The following is a 23,912-nucleotide window of genomic DNA, read 5'->3' on the forward strand; positions in this document are numbered from 1 at the left end:
AGACAGGAAGCTGAAAAAAAACTTTGGCATTTTTATTCAGACACGTATAAAAACAAAACAAAAAACTTCAGTGATACAACAGACGTTTTCCCTCAGTTCCCCATCCAAGGGGACAGAGGTGTGCAGCTGAAGCTGGATCTTCTTTCTGTCCTACCTGGAAGCTTCTCACTGCTGGATGAGAATGGCTTCTAAAAGTGGATCTTGGGGATCCTTGTGAATTTGCCCTCGGATAAGGAGTGAAGATCATTTACGGCACATGTGGATTATGGTTTACACAAAGATGTCCAGTTATTTTTCCTTCTGACTACCCCCACCACCACTTCCTGAGATGAGATGTCTAGGTATAGGAGGATGTGGCTGTTGGGGTTAGACTTGATTCAGTGCAAAAACAAGAAACAGTGCCCCTTAAACAAGGGCTGTAACTTAAATCAGTTTTTCTTGGCACCTTACAATAAGAGCACATGCACAGGAATTGGGAGGATTTTGCATCCTGGACCTACTGCTTAATTTATTTCATCTCTTTAAGGCTCAGTTTTTTTTTTTTTTTTCCCCTGTAGAGACGGTGTCTTGCTATGTTTCCATAGGCTTGTCTCTAATTCTGGGCTCAAGTGATCTTCCCATCTCAGCCTCCCAAAGTGCTGGCTGGGATTACAGGCATGAGCCACTGCACCCAGTTCTAAAGTTTTTTTTTTTTAAAGAGATGGGGGTCTTACTATGTTGGCTAAGCTGGTCTCAAACTCCTTGCCTCAGGTAATCCTTCCGCCTCAGCCTCCCAAAGTGCTGAGATTACAGGCATGAGCCACCATGCCCGACTTCCCTTTGTGTAAAATGAGATAATATGTATGTCACAGAATTGTTTTAAGGATGATAAAGGACTAAGTGAGATAATGTAGGTGAAGTTTAGTATGATGCCTGGCTCATAGTTAAGTGCTGAATTATGATAGTAATCAATATCTACTCCTAACCTCTTTCTTCACAGATTTTAAGCTTCTGTCTTTCTAGGGGATTAAGAGTCATAAACCAAAATTACACTTTCCTCTGCTAGGTTTCCTCCCTTTCCTCTTCTTGACAGTCTGATGGGAAACAAAGGCACACATAAGAGCCTAGTTCCAAGTAGTCAAGAGCCTGAGAGGAAGGGATATGGAGAGTAATCCTTCATATCTCCAGGAGTGCCTGTGAAGAAGCTGAGGAATGGGACTGGGAAAGCACACAAAATAAGGAAAACCTTTCCTGGGGTTGGGAAAGAGAAGAAAGTGCACAGCTGGCTACATACCATAAGAATTTTGTGTCAAAATGTTTAAAAGCCTCCAAAGATTGAATGGAATTGTCTGGGACTGGGGAAAAGGGGCTGGGACCTGGGAGAGAGAGGGAATAGGGAGAAGACGGTACCCTCTAAAGGCACTAGCTGCCATTAAATGCTCCCTGAGTGCCACAGGGAGCAGGAGTTACGTTCTCTGGGCATTAGCCTTGGGGAAAAGCCTGCTATGCCAGTAATCAGGGTTATCAAAGGCAGAGTCTGTAGCCTCTAAGCTACGTAGAGTTTTTAGGCGGGCATAATGGACATGGGGGGCCTGATGTCCAGGCCCCTGAAAAGCTCTCATCTCTTCATACCCTTGCTCAGAGGCTGGGCAGGCCCCCATGGCTGCATAATCACCCCCAGGACCACCTCCATCTCGTTGCCGATTCATATATTCATAGTCTTCATCTGGAGTTGTGCCTGCAGTAGGCATGATGGGTATAGGGTGGAGTGGGCAACTCTGTGTGCTGCCCAGAGAGGCACTGAGGTCTGACCCCACATCCATGTACTCATAACCCAGCTCCTCAAGGGAACTTGGCCTAGGGGGATGAGGTGGACTGTGCCTTCTCCTCCGGTTCATGTATTCATACTCCTCATCTTCATCTTCTTCTTCAGTACCCAGGACAGAACTGAGACCCACTGAAGAAAGGGTGCCTTCCCGGGAGGAGGGAGTACCTGGGGGTTGAGAAGAAAGGCTAGGTATGTGAAGAACTTCATGAGGGTAGGGGAAAGTTTGACAAAATTAATAGGACAGAGAGGCATATGATCAGAGAAGAAAAAACAAGAGGAGCCCGGGGAAAGGATTCGAGGAAAAATTGAGGAAAGCCCTAGGAAGAGTCAGGCACCTTTCAGGTGTGTATCTGGCATGACATAACCGTTGACATCCTCTTCCTCTAACCCTGGTGGGGAGAGTGGGGTAACAGGAGTAAGCAGACTGTGGCGCTGGGAATGGTAGGCGCTATCTCCGCGTGGCCGTGGGCTCCGGCTCCTGCTCCGGCTCCTACACATTGACACTTTCTCCTGGAGCTCAGTCTCAGAGCCTGTTACATGCCCCTCTGATGACTCTGATGCCAGGCATCCCCGTGGCATTGGGTGTAGAGAGACTGGACGGGGGCACCGTTCACTGCTCCCAGAAACTGCAGACTCCTAAGGAAGAAAATAATGCAAGGAGATTTACATGATGAGGAAAGAAGAGAGATTTGTTTAGAAGGATACTGGGTTGTTCACTGCCTTTTTTTTTTTTTTTTTTTGAGGTGAAGTCTTATTCTTGTTGCCCAGGCTGGAGTGCAGTGGCATTATCTTGGCTCACTGCAGCCTCTGCTTCCCTGTTCAAGTGATTCTCCTGCCTCAGCCTCCCAAGTAGCTGGGATTACAGGCACCTGCCATCATGTGCAGCTAATTTTTGTATTTTTAGTAGAGACAGGGTTTTGCCATGTTGGCCAGGCTGGTCTCGAACTCCTGACCTCATGATCCGCCCACCTCGGCCTCCCAAAGTGCTAGGATTACAGGCGTGAGCCACCGCACCTGGCCTTTTTTTTTTAAGAGACAGGGTCTTGCTCTGTCACCCAGGCTGGAGTGCAGTGGTACAATCTCAGCTCACTGCAACCTCTGCCTCCCGGGTTCAAGCGATTCTCCTGTCTCAGCCTCCTGAGTAGCTGGGATTACAGGTGTGCACCACCACACCCAGCTAATTTTTGTATTTTGGGTAGAGACGGGGTTTCACCATGTTGGCCAGGCTGGTCTCAAACTCCTAACCTCAGGTGATCCACTCTCTCTGGCCTCCCAAAGTGCTGGGATTACAGGTGTGAGCCATCTCGCCCGGCCCTCACTGCCTTCTTTTTTGCAGGACATTGATTAAACCTCAGAGGTTTCTAATGTCTTCCATACTACTCGTATCAATCTGATCCTAAAACTCAGCCTCTCAGCAACAGAACTTACCTGGCAAGACTCCCCAAGATTACCCTGGTTCATGGGCATGTATCCAGATGATGGACTTAAAAGGCTCTGGCTCTAGGATGAAAAAATAAGGAAAAGGTTAAGATGAAGGGAGAAATCTACATTCACCATGGGGGCCTTTGAGTAGTTAATCTGGGTATCTGTAGGGTTTGTGAGGGCTCAGGGTGCAAAGTGTTGGGTAATTAGAAGGTGTCTTACCCCACGTGGCCGATTAAGTGTTCCAACTGGTAGGCTGAGGGCGGAGCCCAGTGTGGTGGTTGCCAGGTTGTCCTCCTCTGCTTCCAAGTCTAGGTCTAGGTCTAGTTCTGGCTCCAGCTCTACTTCCTCTAGCTTCTTGTTTGTCAGACCATGGGGCTCTGGTCCAGGGGCTATTCCAGGCCCACTCTCTCTCTATATCGATAGGTGATTGTTAGGGGGAATCCTGGTTCCAGCCAACTCCTCCTTTTTCTAAATTTCCTTAGCACCTCCTACTCCCTACTCACCTTTATGACCAGATACCGTGGTGGATCTCGGGCCATCCTGGTGAACTCATTGGCTAGTTCTTTAAAGGTTGGGCGAATGTTCTCATCAATCATCCAACCTGGAGATAAGATGTAGGAGGTAGAGACATAAAAGAGAATACATTCCATGGCCGGGCGCGGTGGCCCACACCTATAATCCCAGCACTTTGGGAGGCCAAGGCGGGTGGATCACCTGAGGTCGGGACTTTGAGACCAGCCTGGCCAACATAGTGAAACCCCATCTCTACTAAAAAGACAAAAAAAAAATTAGCTGGGCGTGGTGGTGCACGCCTAAAGTCCCAGCTATCTGGGAAGCTGAGACAGAAGAACTTAAACCTGGAACGTGGAGGTCACAGTGAGCCAAGGTCACGCTACTGCACTCCAGTATGGGCAACAGAGCGAGACTCCATAAAAAAAAAAAAGGAATAGAGCCATAAGAGGAGTACAGAGGGAAGTCAGAAAATGGCTGCAGTCAGGCCGAGCATGATGGCTCACACCTGTAATCCCAGCACTTTGGGAAGCTGAGGCAGGCGGATCACCTGAGGTCAGGAGTTTGAGACCAGCCTGGCCAACATGGTGAAACCCCATCTCTACTAAAAGTATAACAATTATCCAGGTGTGGTGGGTGCCTGTAATCCCAGCTACTCCGGAGGCTGAAGCAGGAGAATCGCTTGAACCCGAGAGGTGGAGGTTGTAGTGAGCCAAGATTGATTGCACCATTGCACTCCAGCCTGGGTGACAAGAGTGAGACTCTGTCTCAAAAAAAAAAAAAAGAAAAAAGAAAAAAAGAGAAAGAAAATGGTTGGGCTCAGCAGGTAACTCACACTTGACCATCACCATGTAGACATCAATTGTGCAGATCTGGGGCTGTGCCAACCGCTCCCCCTTCTCTAGCAGGTCTGGTACTTCAGCCAATCGTAGCCCTGCATAGGGCTCTGCCCCGAAGGTCATCAACTCCCAAACTGTCACACCTGGTGCAGGAAGACATGGACTAGTCACTGGCAAAATAGTAGACATGGGCATGAAGTGAAGGGAAGGCAGAACCTGATATGACACAAAAATCTGAAGTGCTTAGAGATTCTAAGAGGGGGTCTCAAAAGGTAAATTTGAAACTGGGGCCAGTGATGGTAGAGAGGGCATCCAGATGCACTGACCATAGCTCCAGACATCACTCTGGTGTGTGTATTTCCCAAAGTGGATACTCTCAAGGGCCATCCACTTAATTGGAGTCTGCGGATTAAAGATAGAGGTATCACAAGTTTATTTCCACAAATTTTCTTAGCATTTCCAAGTCCCAAGTTCTTTTTTTTTTTTTTTTGAGACGGAGTCTCGCTCTGTCGCCCAGGCTGGAGTGCAGTGGTGCGATCTCGGCCCACTGCAAGCTCCGCCTCCTGGGTTCACACCATTCTCCTGCCTCAGCCTCCTGAGTAGCTGGGACTACAGATGCATGCCGCCACACCTGGCTAATTTTTTTTTTTTTGTATATTTAGTAGAGACGGGGTTTCACCGTGCTAGCCAGGATGGTCTTGATCTCCTGACCTTGTGATCCACCCGCCTCGGCCTCCCAAAGTGCTGGGATTACAGGCGTGAGCCACCGCGCCCGGCCAGTCCCAAGTTCTTGATCATTATTTTCTTTGTTGCCCTCTGAACTAAAATATCTGGCATCTGCAGCCTTCTCTCCTTGAACTTACCATGAAGCATCTGCTTGCCTCTGGAAGAGACCACTGGCTGCTCCCTATCCCCATGCTTCACTCCACCCCCGCCTCCTTACCCTTTGTGTCTCCTCACCTTGGCCTCACTGTATAGCAGCTGCTTATCATCAGGAGGCAGCAGGTCAGCCACACCAAAATCTGCCACCTGAACCTGACTGGGTGACTTGAGTAGCACGTTTCGGGCAGCCAGGTTTCTATGCACCATACCATGTTCCTCAAGGTAGTACATTCCCTGTAGGTATAGGGGAAGAAAGTATTCTTAAGGTTGGGGGAATCAGTCACTGAGATCTGGAATTCCCCCAAATCTTGAAGGTACCTCTCAGCAGCGGTCCCCAACCTTTTTTGGCACCAGGGACTGGTTTTGTGGAAGACAGTTTTTCCAGGGGAAGGGGAGGGTTGGTTTTGGGATGAAATTGTTCCACCTCAGATCATCAGGCATTAGTTAGATTCTCATAAGGAGTGCACAACCTAGATCCTTCACATGCACAGTTCACAATAGAAGTCAAGCTCCTAAGAGAATCTAATGCTGCCCCTGATTTGACAGGAGGCGGAACTCGGGCGGTAATGCAAGTGATGGGGACTGGCTGTAAACACAGATGAAGCTTCACTCGCTCGCCTGCCGCTCACATGCTCTGTGGCCCGGTTCCTAACAGGCCATGGACTGGTACCAGTCTGCAGCCCGGGGGTTGGGGACCCCACCTCTCAGAACTTCAACCTTCCCACTTTTTCCTGGCTGGCCCCCAGACAAGCAGTTCTTATCACAGAATTCCTCCAGGCTTCTCTCACCTTGGCAATTTGTACTCCCCAGTTGAGCAGCAGCTGTGGCCCCAGTGCCCCCCGGTGTTGTCTCACATGATCCAGCAGAGAACCCAGAGGCAAATATTGAGTGACAAGCTGCAGAGATGACCCTGGGCATAGTCCCAGCAGCCTTACAATGTGGGCATGGTCCAGGCTGCCAATGGCCAGCATATGCTAAGAGACACAAAAGGTGTTATCTAGGAAACCAACAGGTTCACATACACTCAGCATGTGCACAGCCAGCCCAGGCCCCCCAACCCCCAACATTCTGGCTAACATAGTAGCTGCTGAGAAGCACAGGACCCTGCTTCTACATGATTGTATCTAATATTGTCCTCTCTCCTAGCAGCATACAGAATTTCCTTCACTTACATCTGTCACAGCTTGAAAACTCTGCCGTCCACTCTTGTCCTCAATGACTTTAATGCAGACTGGAATCTTGATTGATTCACCCTCAGGGATCCACACTCCCTGGGAAGTTTGGGGCAGGAGTTGGCATAAGGTCATTCTCCCTAGGTCAATCCTATGTGAAAATCTTTCACCCCTTTGCCCTAGATGCCTTCCCCACCTCTCCAGAATTCCTATGGGTCACTCACTTTGTGCACAGTTCCAAAGACACCCGAGCCAAGCACTTTAAGCTTCCTTAGCTCTGTCTCTTTGAAGATTCTGGCCAAGACTTTGTTAGCCTTCTCACTGGGGTCCAGAGGCTCTATGCTCTGAGGAGCAAATGGGAAGGAGTTACTCAGGAAAGGCCATTCCCATGTCCCACTCCAACCCGCTCCCCATAGGTGAATGCCAAAAGCAGCACAGCTGAAAGGGCAGGAAGAGGAAGCACCGTTAGTCCTGGAATGCATTATAGGCATATTGAGGTACAGACCCTGAGAACTGAGGAAGTTATTTGTGCTCATGAGATCAGGAATCAAAGGGGTTGGGTTTTCCCTTTGATGGAGGAGCACAAAGTGGGGAAGGGGACAGCTAGGGAGAGTTGGTAGTACTATTACCACCTTGAGTACCTTTTATACAGTGCTCTGTGCTTTCCAAAGCACTTTCACATACATCATCCCCCTTTACCCTTACAGCCATCCTGGAAGGACAAATGTTATTTCCTCTGTATAGATGCATAAACTGAGGCACAGAGAAGATAAGTAACTTCTTCAAAGTCATGTGGCAAATTAATGGCAAAATCAGGACTAGAATGCATGCCTCCCATTTCTCTGACCAGTGTTCTTCTAGGGGACCACACTACTTCCTTGAAGAAAGGGATCAAATCTCTGGGGAAAGAGGAGGGGAGTGACATTTATCCCATCACTGACCCCTGGGTGCACAGGGTACCACTCAAAATTAAGCTATAAAGAGACTTCCAGGGCATGCAAAAAAAGAAAAGAAAAAACAAAAGTAAGCTAAGTACTCACCTCACCCCGTTCCAAGTATCGCCTCATAGCCCTTTTATTCTGAATCCGGCGCCCACGCCAGTAGAGAAAAGTGCCGCCCAGCATCATGAAAATCACTACCAATCCTGCTATCACTGTCAAAGCCATTGTCAGATGGGTTTTGCTATGGGATATATAGAAACCCAACATTATCCTGGGTTTGCATCTTCCTTACAAATGTCAACTATACTTGTGTTGAAGGTATGATGCTGACCTGGGGCAAGAAATTAACATTCACATATATATCCTTAAGCACTGAAGGGACCAACCTAAATCTGGACCAGTCTTAGACTACTGAAAGTTAATTTTAGGAAGGGAAGTCCAGAAGCCTGCATTCTTGAGTCCCAAGTGTCCAGTGATAGTGGACTGCATACATAAAAGGCCAGAATGAAGACAGCCTCCCTCTTCTCTCCAGGTAACCACCTCTCTCCCAACTCCCAAATATCCCCAGTTTCCAGAATCTCCAACCCCATCATACCCGATCAGCACCAGTGTTTGTCCTAAACAGTCTTGAAGCTCTGGTCCTTTACACCTAGGGAAGAAAGTCACCACCTTAAATGAGAGCTTGGACAACAGAGGCTCAATTTCAACAGCCTAACATACAAAAGCTTGTTTCAGAACTTACCGTGGCATCCCATCCTGGAGCCCAGAGCTGATCCCAAGACATGGCCTCCACCTCCAGCTCACTAGCTCTCCCCAAGCCCCTCTTCTGTGAAACTCCCTTGAACTGAGGTTATTCCAGGTTCCCAAAACTGTGGTGTAATTTTGTGCTGTTACTGATTTTCCCTTTCTCCAATCCTTCGCTACACAGCTGGGAGTGATTCTTTTTTTTTTTTTTTTGAGACAGAGTTTCGCTCTTGTTGCCCAGGCTGGAGTACAATGATGCAATCTCAGCTCACCGCAACCTCTGCCTCCTGGGTTCAAGAAATTCTCCTGCCTCAGCCTCCCGCGTAGCTGGGATTACAGGCATGCGCCACCACGCCCGGCTAATTTTAAATTTTTGGTAGAGACGGGGTTTCTCCATATTGGTCAGGCTGGTCTCGAACTCCCGACCTCAGGTGATCCACCCACCTCGGCCTCCCAAAGTGCTGGGATTACAGGTGTGAGCCACTGCGCCCGGCCAGCTGGGAGTGATTCTTGAATCACAGCCTCTCTCTTCTTTCTGCTTCCCTCACTCTAGTTCTGTGCTCCTACCCTTCCACCTGACCCCCTCTCCTTATTATCCCATCACTGACCCCTGGGTGCAGTTCTCATGGCAGGGCCGACATTCATTCTGAACATCTGGGTACTTGTAGATTGGGCCCTTGGCACCTAGGACTCCATGGGGGCAGCTGCTCACACAGTGGGGCCCATCTCGAAAATGGGCACATTGAGCACAAGTATCAGAGCCCTGAGTGGAAGAGAGAAGGTCAGGAAGAATCAGATCCCAAGGTCAATTCCATACCTCCCAGCAAAGACCAACCCAGACATTCAGGATCTTCTATCTGCAGGCCCTAGCATTATCTGGCCTCTCTGTGCTATCCTTAGCCATATAATTCCCCAGATGCTCCAAGTATTGCCCCTTCTCTGTCTCCCTTGGAGATCCTGGTGCTACTAGTATACCGAGCCATTGCATGTGGCAGTGCCCTCCATGGGTTGGCATTCCGGGTGGCAGGAGAAGCATTCGGCCTCATGGGCAAATTCTCGAGGCTCCCTGTAGTGGGGAATAAAGGGAGGGGGGTCACTTCCAAGTCCTGACCTTCATGCTCCGATCTCACAACCACAGGTCTCCTACCTCAGTCCCACCAAGGCACATGCAGAAAGCTGTCTAAAGACTTTTATTGTATGCCACCTGAACAGTTCCATTGCAGGGCCCCACCCCCACCCATCCTTGACTGGCTCCCCTTACTGTACCCATTCAGAAAGTTGCAGTGGGTCACACAGACACCTCCTCGGCTATAATTTCGACAGGACAAGCACTGACCAGGGCCTGGGCCCCAGCATCCCCCAGAGGAGCACAGTGGGTCACACACTTTGCCCTCTGCCACTGGAAAGGAAGGGGTGGGTTAGGAGAGGAGTCTGAGGACTCCCAGCAAGCCCTCTCTTCATTATTCTTCCTCGTTACTGCTTCCAGCCTAACAGCCCCCTTCTCCTTGGTTCCATCCCTCAACCCAGCCCCTCTCCTCCCTGACTCCCTATTCTCACCACCTAGCAGACCCTTTCCCTCACCGCAGTCTCTGCGCGGCCGATTATGCTTGATGTCTAGTCGCTCTTCCGTAGGCCCCCGAAGCACCTTGGTCCAGTTCAAAGAGTGGTGGTAGCAGAGCTGCCTATTGGCACTTATATAGATACGCCCAGCACTAATTTCCTTCAGGGATCGGAAGCCCAGAGATGTGACATTCAAGTTCTTCATGATCAACAATGAGAAGCCCCGGCTGAGAATAAGGAGACAGGATGAGAGGAGAGACTACTAAGGGAACATTAACTATTCAAAGGATTCATGTTAGTCAAGAAATTTGCTCAGGGCTAGTCAGATCCACTGAGAGGGAATCCCCCTCCTTTTGCCTTTTCCTCGTGAAACTCTGAAACCCTTTGGTTTTGAGGCACTGCTGTATGAGACAGTGCCTTGTATTTTACTAAAGAATGCCTATGACACAGGCTTCATTGCCTGAAGATGCCATTTCCTCCATACCCTTTACTCACTTGTAGAGGCTTCTGCCTCCAATGGTTGTCAAATTGGAAAAAACACTGAAGTTGTGCATGTGGGGCGGCCAGGACTGGATGTTCAGGTAACCTGAGGGGTTGGAGAGAGGCATATGGGCAGGGAGCCTTCTTCTTTCTTGGGTTCTCCTGGCTCCTCCCCTGTAACTTGGGACGTGATTTTCTCAAGTAGTTATACCGCAATTTATGCCAGTGGTTCACCTATTCTTCTAGAAAGGGCAAACTCTCTGCCACTCACCTGTGATCTCCCGTACTGTCCGGAAGACATTGAGCTTCTCTGGGTCCAGGGCAGGGATCTTGTGCCAGGGGTCTCTGAGTAGAACAGTAGAAACCAGTCAATAAGGTAAAGGTATAACTCAATGGCAATGAGCACACCCAGCCTCAGCATTTGGTTTCTAAATATCATTCTCCACTAAAAGGAAATATTCCTTGGAGAAATGGCTGGGATGGGGGAAATAAATATAATATAAAGCCCAGAGCATCTTGTGCAAACAAGACAAGACTCAAAGAATTAAGGGTACAGCCCAAAGAACACAGGAGCCAACTTGGAGGGGCTGGCTAAAATAAATAATGATTGTAAAGGATTATAACCATTGACTAGAATAAAATAAGTATCCATAAGAGTAAACAGGAAAGGAAGACCTTTTTTTTTTTTTTTTTTTTTTTTTTGAGACAGAGTCTTGCTCTATCGCCCAGGCTGGAGTACAGTGGCAGCAATCTCAGCTCACTGCAACCTCCACCTCCTGGGTTCAAGTGATTCTCCTGCCTCAGCTTCCTAAGTAGCTGGGAATACAGGAGCACACCACCATGCCTGGCTAATTTTTTGTATTTTTAGTAGAGACAGGGTTTCACCATGCTGGCCAGGCTGGTCTCGAACTCCTGACCTCGTGATCTGCCCGCCTCGGCCTCCCAAAGTGCTGGAATTACAGGCGTAAGCCACTGCACCTGGCCTTTTTTTTTTTTTTTTTTTTAAAGAGACAGGGTCTCACTCTGTTGTGCAGAGTGAGTGCACTGGCTGGAGAGCAGTAGTGCCATCATAGCTCACTGTAACCTTGAACTCCTGGGCCCAAGCAATTTTCCCACTGGCTCCCAAAGGGCTGAGATTACAGGCATAAGCCACTGTGCTCAGCTGGAAAGACTCTTCCTAACAGTAGAATGCCAACAAACAAATGCAGAAGGAATAATGGAATTAGAAAATTATCATTTGGCAACTATCATAACAATAATTGATTCAGGCAATTATTCCAAGACATTCATTAATTGTGAATGGAAAAACAGTAACTTTACAGTAGAAAAACCTGACAGATATCACCTTAACTAAGTGACCAGAGACATCATTGTGAGTGCTGGGACAAATCAACATCACGTACATCCTCAATAGGATGCCCTGAGCTCACAGCCTCTGTGGTGTTCTTATCAAACTCCAGCCTGGCAGCGGCGCATGCCTATAATCCCAGCACTTTGGGAGGCTGAGACAGGAGGATCACTTGAGCTCATGAGTTCGAGACCATCCTGGACAACATGGTGCAACCCTGTCTCTATAGAGAATGGCTTGAACCTGAGAGGTGGAGGTTGTGGTGAGCTGAGATCACGCCACTGCACTCCAGCCTGGGCAACAAGAGCGAGACTCCGTCTCAAAAAAATATATATATATATACACACACACATATATAAACATATATTAATAGTATATAATATATAATATTTATATTTATATATTTCTATATAAATATATAAATTTATATATAATATTTTTATATATTATATATTTATAATATATGTTTATATTTATATATAATATATATTTGTAATATATATTTATATTTATATATATTATTTATATATATATAAAATTAGCCAAGCATGGTGGCATGCACCTGTAATCCCAGCTACTCAGGGGGCTGAGGTGCTCGCTTGAGCACGGAAGGCAGAGGTTGCAGTGAGCTGAGATCATGCCACTGCATTCCAGCCTGGGCAATAGAGCCAGACCTTGTCTCAAAAAAAAACTACAAAAACTTGAATCTAATCATGAGGACACATCAAACTAATCCAAACTGAAGAACATGCTGCCCATTACCTAATCTATACTCATCAAGAATATCATGAAAGATAAACAAAACCTGAGGAGCTGTTATAAAGGAGATTGAAGAGCCACGATAACTGAATGTAATGTATGATCCCAAACCTTAGGAGGACAATTAGTGAAATCTGAATAAGGTCTGTAGCTTAGATAATATTTTGTGTTAATGTTAATTTTCCGATTCAAACAACTATGCTGTGGTTATGTAAGAAAATATTATTTTTAAGGAATATACGCTGAAATATAATGGGTAAGAAAGAACCATGTGTGAAAATTTACCCTCACGTGGTCCAGAAAAACAATAGCATGTGTTTTGTGTGTGTGTGTGTGTGTGTGTGTGTGTGTAGAGAGAGAGAGCGAGAGAGAGAAGTGATAAAGCATATGTGGTATTTTTTTTGGTGGGGGACAGAGTCTCACTCTTTCACCAGGCTGGAGTGCAGTGCCGCGATCTCGGCTCACTGCAACCTCCGCCTCCCAGGTTCAAGCGATTCTCCTGCCTCAGCCTCCTGAGTAACTGGGACTACAGGCGCACACCACCACGCCCAGCTAATTTTTGTATTTTTAGTAGAGATGAGGTTTCACCATGTTGGCCAGGATGGTCTCAATCTCTTGACCTCGTGATCCACACCTAGTGATCCACCTGCCTCGGCCTCCCAAAGTGCTGGGATTACAGGCATGAGCCACTGTGCCCGGCCATATGTGGTATGTTAACATTTGGAGGATCTGGGTAAAAGAGTATATGGGGGGGCCAGACGCGGTGGCTCACACTTGTAATCCCAACACTTTGGGAAGCTGAGGCGGGTGGATCACTTGAGGTCAGGAGTTCGAGACCAGCCTGGCCTACATGGTGAAACCCTGTCTCTACTAAAAATACAAAAATTAGCCGGGCATGATGGCACACACCTATAATTCCAGCTACTCAGGAGACTGAGGCAGGAGAATTGCTTGAACCCGGGAGGCAGAGGAGGCGGAGGTTGCAGTGAGCCAAGATTGCACCACTGCACTCTAGCCTGGGGAACAGAGTAAGACTTTGTCTTAAAAAAAAAAAAAAAAGTATATGGGGAATTTTATACCATTCTTGCAACTTCAGTGTAGATCTAAAATTATGTCAAAATAAAAAATTAAAGGAAAAAAAAACAGGTGGTCATAGTGGTTTTTTTTTTACACACACACACACACATTTTAAATGCTGTCCTATAGACTAGAAAGTCCCTTTGTTCTTTTTGCTCCAAGGAGCAGAATGAGTGAAAACAGCTAAAAGTCATGGGGAGACAGAATTTTTTCTTTTTTTTTTTTTTTTTGAGACAGAGTCTCGCTCTGTCGCCAGGCTGAAGTGCGGTGGTGTAATCTCGGTTCACTGCAATTTCCGCCTCCTGGGTTCAAGTGATTCTCGTGCCTCAGCCTCCTGAGTAGCTGGGATTACAGGCATGTGCACCACCACACCCAGCTAATTTCTGTATTTTTAGTAGAGATGGCATTTCACCATGTTAGCCAGGATGGTGTCGATCTGACCTCGTAATCCGCCCACCTCGGCCTCCCAAAGTGCTGGGATTATAGGCATGAGCCACCAGGCCCAGCCTGGAGACAGATTTTTATCCAAATCTAAGGAAGAACTTTAACAAAACTTTAAGAAGGAGGTTGGGTGCTGTGATCCCTAGCACTTTGGGAGGCCAAGATGGGAGGATTGCTTGAGCACAGGAGTTCGAGATCAGCCTGGGCAACATAGCAAGACCCTGTCTCTACAAAAAAATACAAAAAAATTAGTCAAGTATGATGGTGTGTGCCTATAGTCCCAGCTACTTGGGATCACTTGAGCCCAGGAGGTCGAGGCTACAGTGAGTCGAGATCACGCCACTGCACTCCAGCCTAGGTGACAGAGCAAGACCCTATCTCAAAAAAGAAAAAAGAATAAAAAAGAAAACTTTAAGGAGGAGGATATGTTGTTCCTGTCCCTTGTTCCTTGGCAGGGCGATATTGAATTGCTCAAAGATGTTCCTGAGGGGACTGAAGACCTGGATGGAGGATGTGTTAAGCATTCTTTCAGGTCCTTTGTAACAGGCTAGAATTTTATGACTTTGATTCCTAGTCAGCTCCACATAGGAAAGTTTTGGCCAATGAAATGAACTGTGAGGGGTGTGTGGGCTGGGGTCTAAGAAGGGAAGGCAGGATCTCTAACCCATTGAGGCCGGTGATCAGAAAGTCCAGGTTGCCCAGGATCTTGGTGCAGTTCACAAATCCATCAATGTTGCTCGAGTCCACAGTCTGGAAGCGGCTCCCAGAGCCTGTTCCCTCACAGGCTGCAAATGTAAGAGAGGTTCAGTGGGGGTGGTCTGCGCAGGCTCAGAGGAAAGGCTGTCTCTTTACAACTTCTTACCATCTCCTACCCACCTTTGGGACATAGTCCCCCACAAGGCTCACACATCTTGAGCCCATTTTTATCTACTTCCATCTTGTCAGGAGGACAGGCCCTGACACAGGATGTTTGATCCACCACAAAGTTATCTAGGGAAGAGGAGGAGGACACCATTAGAGATGAGGGAGGAACACCACCAGCTACCAATGGAACCCTTGCTCTGGGCCTAGGCTTCCTCCAGCTCTGCACTGGATTTGTCCCCATCTGCCACCCTAGATCCCTTAAGTGCTGCCCTATAGATTCAAAAGTCTCTTTACTATTTGTTGCTACAAGGAGCAGAAGTAAGGGTGATAGCTGAAGTCATGGGAGGACTGGACGTAAGGGTCACTCACTGGAGTGGTTAGATGATCATAACCATTCACCAATCTCCCTATTTATCACCAACTGGATTCTTTTTCCCTTCCACAATTTTGTCTAAAATCTTGGATCTACTATTGTTGATCATTGTTCCTTCCCCTCAGACACTTACGGGGACAGCTGGCTACACAAACTCCTCCATACTGATACTTGGTGTGGGGATTGGGTTCCAGCTGGAAAGTTAGCTTGTTGTAGACAAGAGGCTGTGGACAGCGAGGTACACAGGCTCCACTGTCATTGAAGTGCCGGCAGGCCTGGGAAAAAAGGAGGCTCATCAGATTTATGTTACGTGTGTACCCCTACCTCCTCCTCAAAGGCCACATCCCAATTTCAGAACCCAGGCAATGGAAAGGGTACATACAAAGCAGTCTGTGTCCTGAGGGCCTGAGCAGCCCCCGGCACACTCATCATGGCAGCACTGGTTGGGGTTGGGCCCAAAGCAGTGACCATTACACTGAGGAGCACAGATGGTCTTGGTCACTATGGAAGGAGAGAAAGCATGGCTGTTAGGGCTCCTAGGACTGAAGTCTGAGGCCACTGCTCATGCCTCCCCCACAGTGTTGACCCAGGCTTGGGGAGGAAGGGATATGAAAGCGTATGAGTGAAGTTTTTGGAGGGAATTTCAAACCCACATGTCTGGCAGTCTTCTGATCCAGGACCCCAGCATCGCCCCTTGCAAACCTCATGACAGGGCGGACCTGGTTGGGAAGGAAGGCAACACAAGGGGCCATCAGGGCTAAGAAAGGCTTGTTTTAATCAACAGGGTATGATGTCAGCACACAGGCACCTCAATCCCGGGAAGCAAAAAGCCAGGGCTGTGTCCCTCCCTGCCCTTGGAGAGCAGGGCTGGGCTCAAGTGAACCTGTCAACAAGGGGCGCGGCCACGCCTCCACACCACCCACTGGGCAGCTGAAGGGGAGGGACTGGGGCAAATGCCAACCTTAGTCCCAGTCCCAACCCAGGAACTTAGTTCCTCCTGGGCAAACTGAATATATGCAGGAATATATGCATGTGAATGGTCAGGGGAAGGTGGGCTCCAAGGAAATGGGAGTATATTCTAGTGGAACGAGTAACAGATGTGGAGTCTAAAGATCTGGCTTCCCTGCTTAGTACTCAGGGATTTTTTTTTTTTTTTTTTTTTTTTTTTTTGAGACAGGGTCTCACTCTGTTGCCCAGGCTAGAGTACAATGGCACAATCACAGCTCACTCCAGCTGCAGCCTCCTGGGCTCAAGCAATCCTCTGCCTCAGCCTCCTGAGTAGCCGGGATTACAGGTGCGAGCCACTACGCCTGTCTGATTTTTTAAAATTTTTTGTAGATTTTTTGCTATGTTACTCAGGCTGGTCTTGGACTCCTGGGCTCAAGCGATCCTCCCACCTTGGCTTCCCAAAGTGCCAGGATTATAGGCATGAGCCACCATGCTCAGCCTGCTCCTTTTCTTGAAACACCTCCTCTGTGGTTTAGATTCCAGGAGACTGGAATGGTCTCTCCTGGTGGGCTGCTGAGTCAGGGACCTGAGGTGTTTGTTCACTGGGGAGGCGGGTTCAGATCAGGAATGTAAGGATGATGGAAAGAAGGGAGTCACTCTGGTTTGGTGGGACTGGGGAGCAATCTTGATCACGGCCACTTACAGCTTCTGCCATTGTCCTTCACCACTATCTCAGCATCTCGGTCCCTCACGATGTCCCTCCAGTCAATTGTGTCCATGTGACAAAGCTTATCGTTCTTCTCAATATAAACACCCCCTGACAGAATCTCTGAGGTAGGGAAAGAAGTGACAGGGTTAAGGGCCGCAGCAGAACACCTCTTCCTTACCTCTCCACCCATCCAAAAGGACACCTGAGACTCAGGAGTGGGAGAATGAGGCAGACAGATAGGTCCAATTAAATCTAAGCTGCAGAGAAGACTCCCTTTATAAGATGAGGAGTCAGGCCAAAAGAAACTCCTGCCTCCTCAGTCACCTGTCCAGATCCGGTTTAGCTAGTGGGGGAGGGGAAGGGAGAGAGGGAGAGATTTCTGACTCAACATCCCCTCCCCCAAGCCCTGCCCATATGTTTTCCAACTGACTGGGACAGGGAGAAGCAGAAGATGGACAGGTGGTTTTTAACCCCTATATTCCTCCAGCTCATAGGGGTTTGGTTTAGGAGAGTAAAGGTAGAATTCCTAGGGAAGGAGGGACATCCAGGTACTGTACTTTGGTTTTTTTTTTTTTTTTTTTTGGAGTCTTGCTCTGTCGCCCAGGCTGGAGTGCAGTGGTGCAATCTTGGCTCACTGCAAGCTCCGCCTCCCGGGTTCACACCATTCTCCTGCCTCAGCCTCCCGAGTAGCTCGGACTACAGGCGCCCGCCACCACACCTGGCTAATTTTTTGTATTTTTAGTAGAGACGGGGTTTCACCGTGTTAGCCAGGATGGTCTCGATCTCCTGATCTTGTGATCCACCTGCCTTGGCCTCCCAAAGTGCTGGGATTACAGGCATGAGCCACCGCACCCAGGCTTTTTTTTTTTTTTTTTTTTTTTTTTGAGACGGAGTCTCACTGTCACTTACGCTAGAGTGCAGTGGTGCAATCTCAGCTCACTGCAACCTCCACCTCCCAGGTTCAAGCGAGTCTCCTGCCTCAGCCTCACGAACAGCTGGGATTACAGGTGCGCACCACTATAGCCAGCTAATTTTTTATTTTATTTTATTTTTTTGTATTTTTAGTAGAGACAGGGTTTCGCCATGTTGGCCAGGCTGGTCTCAAACTCCTGATCTCAAGTGATCTGCCCTCCTTGGCCTCCCAAAATGCTGGGATTACAGGTGTAAGCCATCACGCCTGGACTCCGGTACACTGTACTTTGAAATTAGAAAAACGGTTAACAGATCCAGCTCTGACTCCAGCCCCACAAGGACACAGGGTTCCTTTCCCTGGACCAGATGCCCCTAGCTCCCCCTACTGGGGGCCCTCTATTGCTTAGGGAGCAATGGACCTTTAGACAGCGGCCAAGGTGACAGGCACCTTGGAAGAGGCACTTAGAGTGAGCAGTCTTGGGTCATCATCAAGGAGGTACCAGTCTTGGGCTGGCTGAGGGGTGAGGCCAGAAGGAACCATCGGGAACTGACCGGTGAGCTGAGTCAAGCGGAGCTGGCGCAGAGCGTGGCTGGAGTTGGTGTTATAGTTCAACATGACGAAGATGGCAAACTTCCCATCGTAGACCTGGGTCCCTCGCACCACGCGGAGGTTGGGCAATGGTAGAGTAGAGAATTCATTCATGGCCACGAGGACATAGCCTGTCACTTCTCGAATCCACTGTGACAGAGCAGATTATGTAAATGAGAGAGACAACAGGGCAAAATAATCTCAATCCCCTCTCCTCCTTCAGGCATTAAAGACTCTTTAACTGTTTTAATTCTTCCTTCTTTCTTTCCTTTCTTTTTTTCTTTTTTTTTAAATTTGAGACGGAGTTTCGCTCTTGTTGCCCAGGCTGGAGTACAATAGTGCGATCTTGGCTCACCACAACCTCCACCTCCCGGGTTCAAGCAATTCTCCTGCCGCAGCCTCCCAAGTAGCTGGGATTACAGGCATGTGCCACTACACCTGGCTAATTTTGTATTTTTAGTAGAGATGTGGTTTTTCCATGTTGGTCAGGCTGGTCTCGAACTCCTGACCTCAGGTGATCCGAGCTTGACCTTTTTTTTTTTTTTTTTGGTGAGACAGGGTCTCGCTCTGTTACGAGTGGCACAATCTCGCTCACTGCAGCGTCAGACTCCTGGGCTCAAGCAATCCTCCCACCTCAGCCCTCCAAGTAGCTGGGACTACAGGTGCATGCCACCATACCCAGCTAATTTTTGTATTTTTGTAGAGACAGCGTTTCACCACGTTGCCCAGGCTGGTCTTGAACTCCTGACCTCAAGTGATCTGCCTTCCTTGGCCTCCCAAAGTGCTGGGATTACAGGCATGAGCCACTGCACCTGGCCTTAACTCTTGCTAATTCCTATTTGGCAGTAGGGAGTAGACTGTGTCACACTACTGTGTCACTTCTGGGAGTGAAGACAGGCAGCTTTCTCCTCAAAGTGCCTCATACCAGGAGGGCCCCTTCCTCATCTCCCCAGGTAACCTCTTGGTCCTCAGGTGTCTCTCTGCACTAGTCCCTGCTGACCTTGCACTATCCACAGAACACCACCTGCCCCTGACCCTGCCCCCTATATATCCCTGGCTACGACAGTGAGACCATAGGTCCCAGATGACAGCCACTGTCCCCATAAATACACGGTTTTGAATCTTAGGAACTCCTGAGTCTTAGGAAGGGTGAACTCCAGCAGAAGGTAGCCCTGAAGAAGGAAGGAGGGTTCTAGGGGAGAATAAAGAGGAGCAGGTTGAGGAAGGAGGGTGGGCACACTAACCTGCAGGAAGGAGAGGTCGGCATTGTGTCCCGTGAGCACAATCTCAAGGTTCCCCATCACCACCTCACACCTCTCGTAGAGCTTGTACAGTGTCTGGTATTGGTTCTCAGCATCGCCGGTCACACTCAGGCCATTCAGAGTCCCAGGACACACTGTTCAAAGCAGAGGGAAGAGTGGCTGAGGGCTGGACACAAATTCTCAGCCCATCTGCCATCCCCAAAGATCACCCCCTTGGTTGCCCTCTTCCAGTTACATTAGACAGGATCAGATGGCATTTGCCTCCAACCCTCCCACAAGCGATAGGCAGAAGCTGTAGTGGCCTGAGAGCTTTCTCTCTTCTCAGAATCCCCTTACCATTCCATGAATGGGAAGGTGAAAAGATTTCCTTTTTCAACCTGGGACCCCTCTGTGCTTCTTTTGGGTACTAAGGGGTTAATTGAGAAGGAAGACAGGGAATTTGTTTCTCTCCCTAGAAAAGAGAAGTTAGGAAAAGGCCGCAACTTTGATTACCCTCCTCTCCCCCTCCAACTAGGGCACTCACTTCTCTACCCTCATCCTGCCTCTCTCTAGGTCCTGGAATAAATATCTCTTTGGGACTAGTACACAGCCCCTATTGTGTCTACTGAGGGTGGGATGGGGGCAGAGGGTGGGGGCAGTGCCTGGGGCCACAGTCCAGCCCACAATGAGGCGATTCTATCCAGGAGGGGGGCTGCCCCACCCTGTCCCTAGACACCCCGTCCTCAGCAGCACTCCCCTCCACCCTCAAGCCTTGGGCTCAGACAAGTGACCTCAGTAGAGGGGGGAGCTCTGGCAGTGGTGGGGCGAGGGGGGGTCAATGGGAGCTTTGTCTTTAAAGCTGGAAGATAAGGAGCTAGTTGCCTCCCCGCCTTCCCAAACTCAGGCTTTCCTTCTCACTCTCTCCCCCATCCCAACACACTCTAGCAACCTCAGCATCACTTTCCAGCCCTAGAGTATTTTTCAGCAAATACAGAGGAACCTGGAGAGAGATAGTAGCAGATGCCCCATATTGAGCCTCCACACAATTTCATTGTTAGAAGAGGTTCATGAAAAAGCCTTTCACCATGGCAAGCCTCACCCACACTAGGGGAGAGCCTAGACTAGAGGTACATGGCATGTCAGCCTTGGGAGTTCACTCTTCTTTGCAAATGTGGTGGACAACGGGCTATGGGAAGTCCTGGACTCTGAAGCCCTACCCCAGTCTCTTTCCTCTGGTTCAGGGAAAGACCATGTGTGGGGTGGGGAGCAGGGGGTAGATACCACCTGTTCCAGCCACCCTTCCCTGAGGCGGTGGTAGCTCAGTGGGAGGCAACAGTGGGAATGGAGGGAGGGAGACTGGTGAGGCCCCAATCCCTCCTATAACATACACCCCTAGTCTGACTTCTTGACCTTGGAGGGCTCCTTATCACTCCCCATGAAGGTTGGCTAGTCCCAGCAAAGAGAGCTAGTTCCAGAGGAGCTGGGAACTCCAGGGTCCTTGGGTTGAAATGAAAGAGACGAGGAAGGTTAGCCATTTCTGGAACAGCCCCACCCCAATCCCCTTCCTGGCAGGATACCCCCTTTCCCGAGTTATAGTGCCAAAACTTCTCCCCAGATAAGGGAGGAGCCAAGCTTTCTGTACAGGGAAGTAGTAGTGTGGGCACACACATACACACACAATGTACACACGAACACGTACACATTGGTCCTGCTGGCTCAGGAATCTATAGTTGGGTTTCCTTGCAGGAAGTATTTCAGGTGGCCCCATCTATCCCACGTGCCCATAAGTGTTTGTGCAGACTTTGTGTCTGTGCTTGGAAGGCTACAGTGTTAGAAGTAGCCCAGTTCCCTGCTACCCTGAGGGTAAAGTCCATATTACACAAACAGGGGGCAAAGGGCCTGGGCAGGAAGGGAGCACAAACAACACCTCTGGGGAGGAGCTAGGCAGCTTGGGGAGCAGGGCAGGGGAGGGGAATCATAAAAATCCCTGCTGTACCCAGGAACCGGGAGCATAGGGAGGGGCAGTGTCACAGGCCCTCCTTTGGTAGAGAGCACTAGGGGTGGGATAGAGCCAGAATCTCCAGCCCCTCCTCAACCAGAGGCCTCCCCTCCAACATCCCCCACCCCCATCACAGCCAGGACAAAGGGGCTATAGAAGGACTGAGACAGGGCCGGATGCCCAGAGGCTGCAGGACCCAGATAAAGGGTAAAGAGACCCAACCATGCCTGCCTCCTGCCTCCCCAGGGAGGGTGGCCAGAATCTGGTACTCCTGGGTTTCTGGGTGAAGATTGCAGGAGTCTGGATGGGACAGTTATACAGTCACTCCACTGCTCCCTCCCACGCCAGTCCCCAGACCACCCCCCTCCACCAGCTGGGAGTGTTCACATCTAAAAATCCCAGGATCTAAATTTAGGCCCAGCAACTGTGAGGGAAGCACAGGTGGTTTCTTCCACTCCCACACTGGGGAAGGGGCCCTGGCTGTGCCAAACCCCAAGCTGAGATCTGAGGGGAGAGGAGGAGATCCACAGAACTTCAGTTCTCAGGTGTCCACGGTCCCAGAGACACCCCAAAGGGGTGGGCTCAGATAGCATGGGAGTCGGGGGAGGACTGGAGAAGAGCAATCCGGGGCTCTGTCTAGGGTCCTAGAGACAGTGTCAGACAATAAGCAAAATGGGGGCGGGAGGCACAAGCTGAGCCCAGGAAGGACTCCCCAAGGCAGGAGGCTTAGAAAGTAGCAGAGGTGCCCTCTTGATCCTCAGGTTGGGGAGAGAAAAGACCAGAGGCTGGACATCCTTGCCCCTACAGCTCCTGGCCCAGGGTCTTGTGTATAGTAGATGCTCAATAAATATGAGTTGCGTTGACCTGGGTCTTGACAAAGAGATGTTGCTTAAGCTCTGCTATACTGAGGAAAGGGGGCGCCAGCCTCTGTTGGGCCTCCTGCCTGATGTCACCTGAACTTGGCCCTCTGGTTAATCTCAGACCTCGCCAGGGCAGGCTCACTCACGGAAGAGGAGGTGCCGCTCCTGTTTTTCCAACACGAGAGAACAACACCCCCCTCCAACCTTCTGTAGCTCCGCCCTGTCGGCAAAACAACGAAACTAGGGGTAGCTGAAATCGGCGCGGGGTGGGGGGCAGGGGGTTGGCGAGCAAACCGAGACCCTTCCGCCAAGGCCCCCACCTCCAAGCACCTCCTGTTTACAGAATGAAGCTCCCTGCTCCGCTCCCTGCAGGGCCCCTCAGAAGTGTGAACTACTGTTTCGGCCTCAGCCTTTTCTGGGGAGACCAATTAGAGGGTCGGCGACGCTCTGGGGAAGGGTGGCGTGAGGGTCCCGGAATGCCGCCCTCGGCCGGACCACGCCGATAACCCGAGCCTGACCGCCCCTCTCCCAGGTGGTCCTCGCAAACCGGGGGCAGCACCCACAACCCCGCGCCGCCTGAGACCGTGCCCATGCCCTCCGAGGCTGCGCGCACTGGGTTCCGGCTCCCAGGTGCCGAGCCCGCCGGTGCTCTCGCGCCACTTACCTGCCTGAGAGTTGCCCACCTCGGAGCCCCGGGCCAGGCTGAAAAGCAAGCCCAGCACCTGCAGAGCGTCGTTCGCCCTCATGACTCCGCAGAGGGTGAAGGGAGCCCAGCCAAGTCCGGCCCGGGGGCCCCTAGGCTAGGACATCGAGGCAAGAGCCACCTGAACCGCTGGCGAATTGGTGGCTGCTGCGGCGGCGGCAGCGGAGGTTGCAAATTGCAATCGGAGCCGGAGTCCGGGGAGGGATGGCAGGGGAGGGGTATGTGTGTGTGAGAGAGAGAGAGAGGGAGGGAGGAACGCAGAGGGAAGGGGGTGAGTCACGGCCGCGCCCCCTCCCGCGCGAGGCTGGAGTAGGGATTGCGGAGCCTCGGACCGCCTGCCCCGAGCGTGCCACGCCCCGCGGTCCCGCAACTTGGCGGAGCAGATCGAGGATGGGGCTCACCCTAATTTTTCTGCAGGAGATAGGCCAAGGGGAGGTCGAGATTCCGAAAGCCCCCAGATCCAGGGAAGGGTAATGAATGAGGGAGTGGAAAGCTCTCCAAAGCCCTGCCCCCTGAAAGTTGGCCTCGCCCATTAACCAAATCACTCAACTCCCCTAGCCGGTTGGTTCACTTGGTGGATTTTCTCTCAGAATGTGAATATTTCTCTCTGTGTGTTTTTGAGGGGGAGGGTGTTTTTTGCCTCACGTCCAGGCCACCTCAGTTTCTCCCAGACTCGAAACCCCATAACTCATCCACCCAGCCCAGGAACCCGAGCCACAGAGACCGCGT

At 49.9% G+C, this 23,912-nt stretch overlaps 1 protein-coding gene across 2 annotated transcripts; it reads right to left on the minus strand.

Moving 5' to 3' along the window:
• Positions 1 to 11: 11 nt before the first annotated feature.
• Positions 12 to 23,379, minus strand: ERBB3 (erb-b2 receptor tyrosine kinase 3). 2 transcript variants are annotated; one of them, XM_509131.7, is made up of 28 exons: positions 23,145 to 23,379; positions 19,625 to 19,776; positions 18,344 to 18,530; positions 16,874 to 16,999; positions 15,876 to 15,941; positions 15,605 to 15,723; positions 15,356 to 15,497; positions 14,862 to 14,975; positions 14,650 to 14,770; positions 10,632 to 10,705; positions 10,376 to 10,466; positions 9,902 to 10,107; positions 9,587 to 9,719; positions 9,296 to 9,386; positions 8,929 to 9,083; positions 8,172 to 8,225; positions 7,676 to 7,817; positions 6,860 to 6,979; positions 6,636 to 6,734; positions 6,252 to 6,437; positions 5,542 to 5,697; positions 4,908 to 4,983; positions 4,578 to 4,724; positions 3,736 to 3,833; positions 3,452 to 3,643; positions 3,236 to 3,307; positions 2,143 to 2,443; positions 12 to 1,972 (listed from the first exon to the last, which is right to left on the minus strand). In XM_509131.7, the coding sequence occupies exons 1-28, from the start codon at positions 23,224 to 23,226 to the stop codon at positions 1,446 to 1,448; spliced, it is 4,029 nt and encodes a 1,342-aa protein (XP_509131.2). In that variant the 5' UTR covers positions 23,227 to 23,379; the 3' UTR covers positions 12 to 1,445. The 2 variants fall into 2 exon arrangements, with proteins under 2 accessions (XP_509131.2, XP_016778717.1); XM_016923228.4 differs by lacking the exons at positions 18,344 to 18,530; positions 19,625 to 19,776; positions 23,145 to 23,379 and adding an exon at positions 17,789 to 17,878 and having other exon boundaries at positions 549 to 1,972.
• Between the last annotated feature and the right edge of the window lie 533 nt (positions 23,380 to 23,912).

The sequence above is a fragment of the Pan troglodytes genome, chromosome 10 (assembly GCF_028858775.2).
Source record: "Pan troglodytes isolate AG18354 chromosome 10, NHGRI_mPanTro3-v2.0_pri, whole genome shotgun sequence".
Taxonomy (NCBI): domain Eukaryota; kingdom Metazoa; phylum Chordata; class Mammalia; order Primates; family Hominidae; genus Pan; species Pan troglodytes.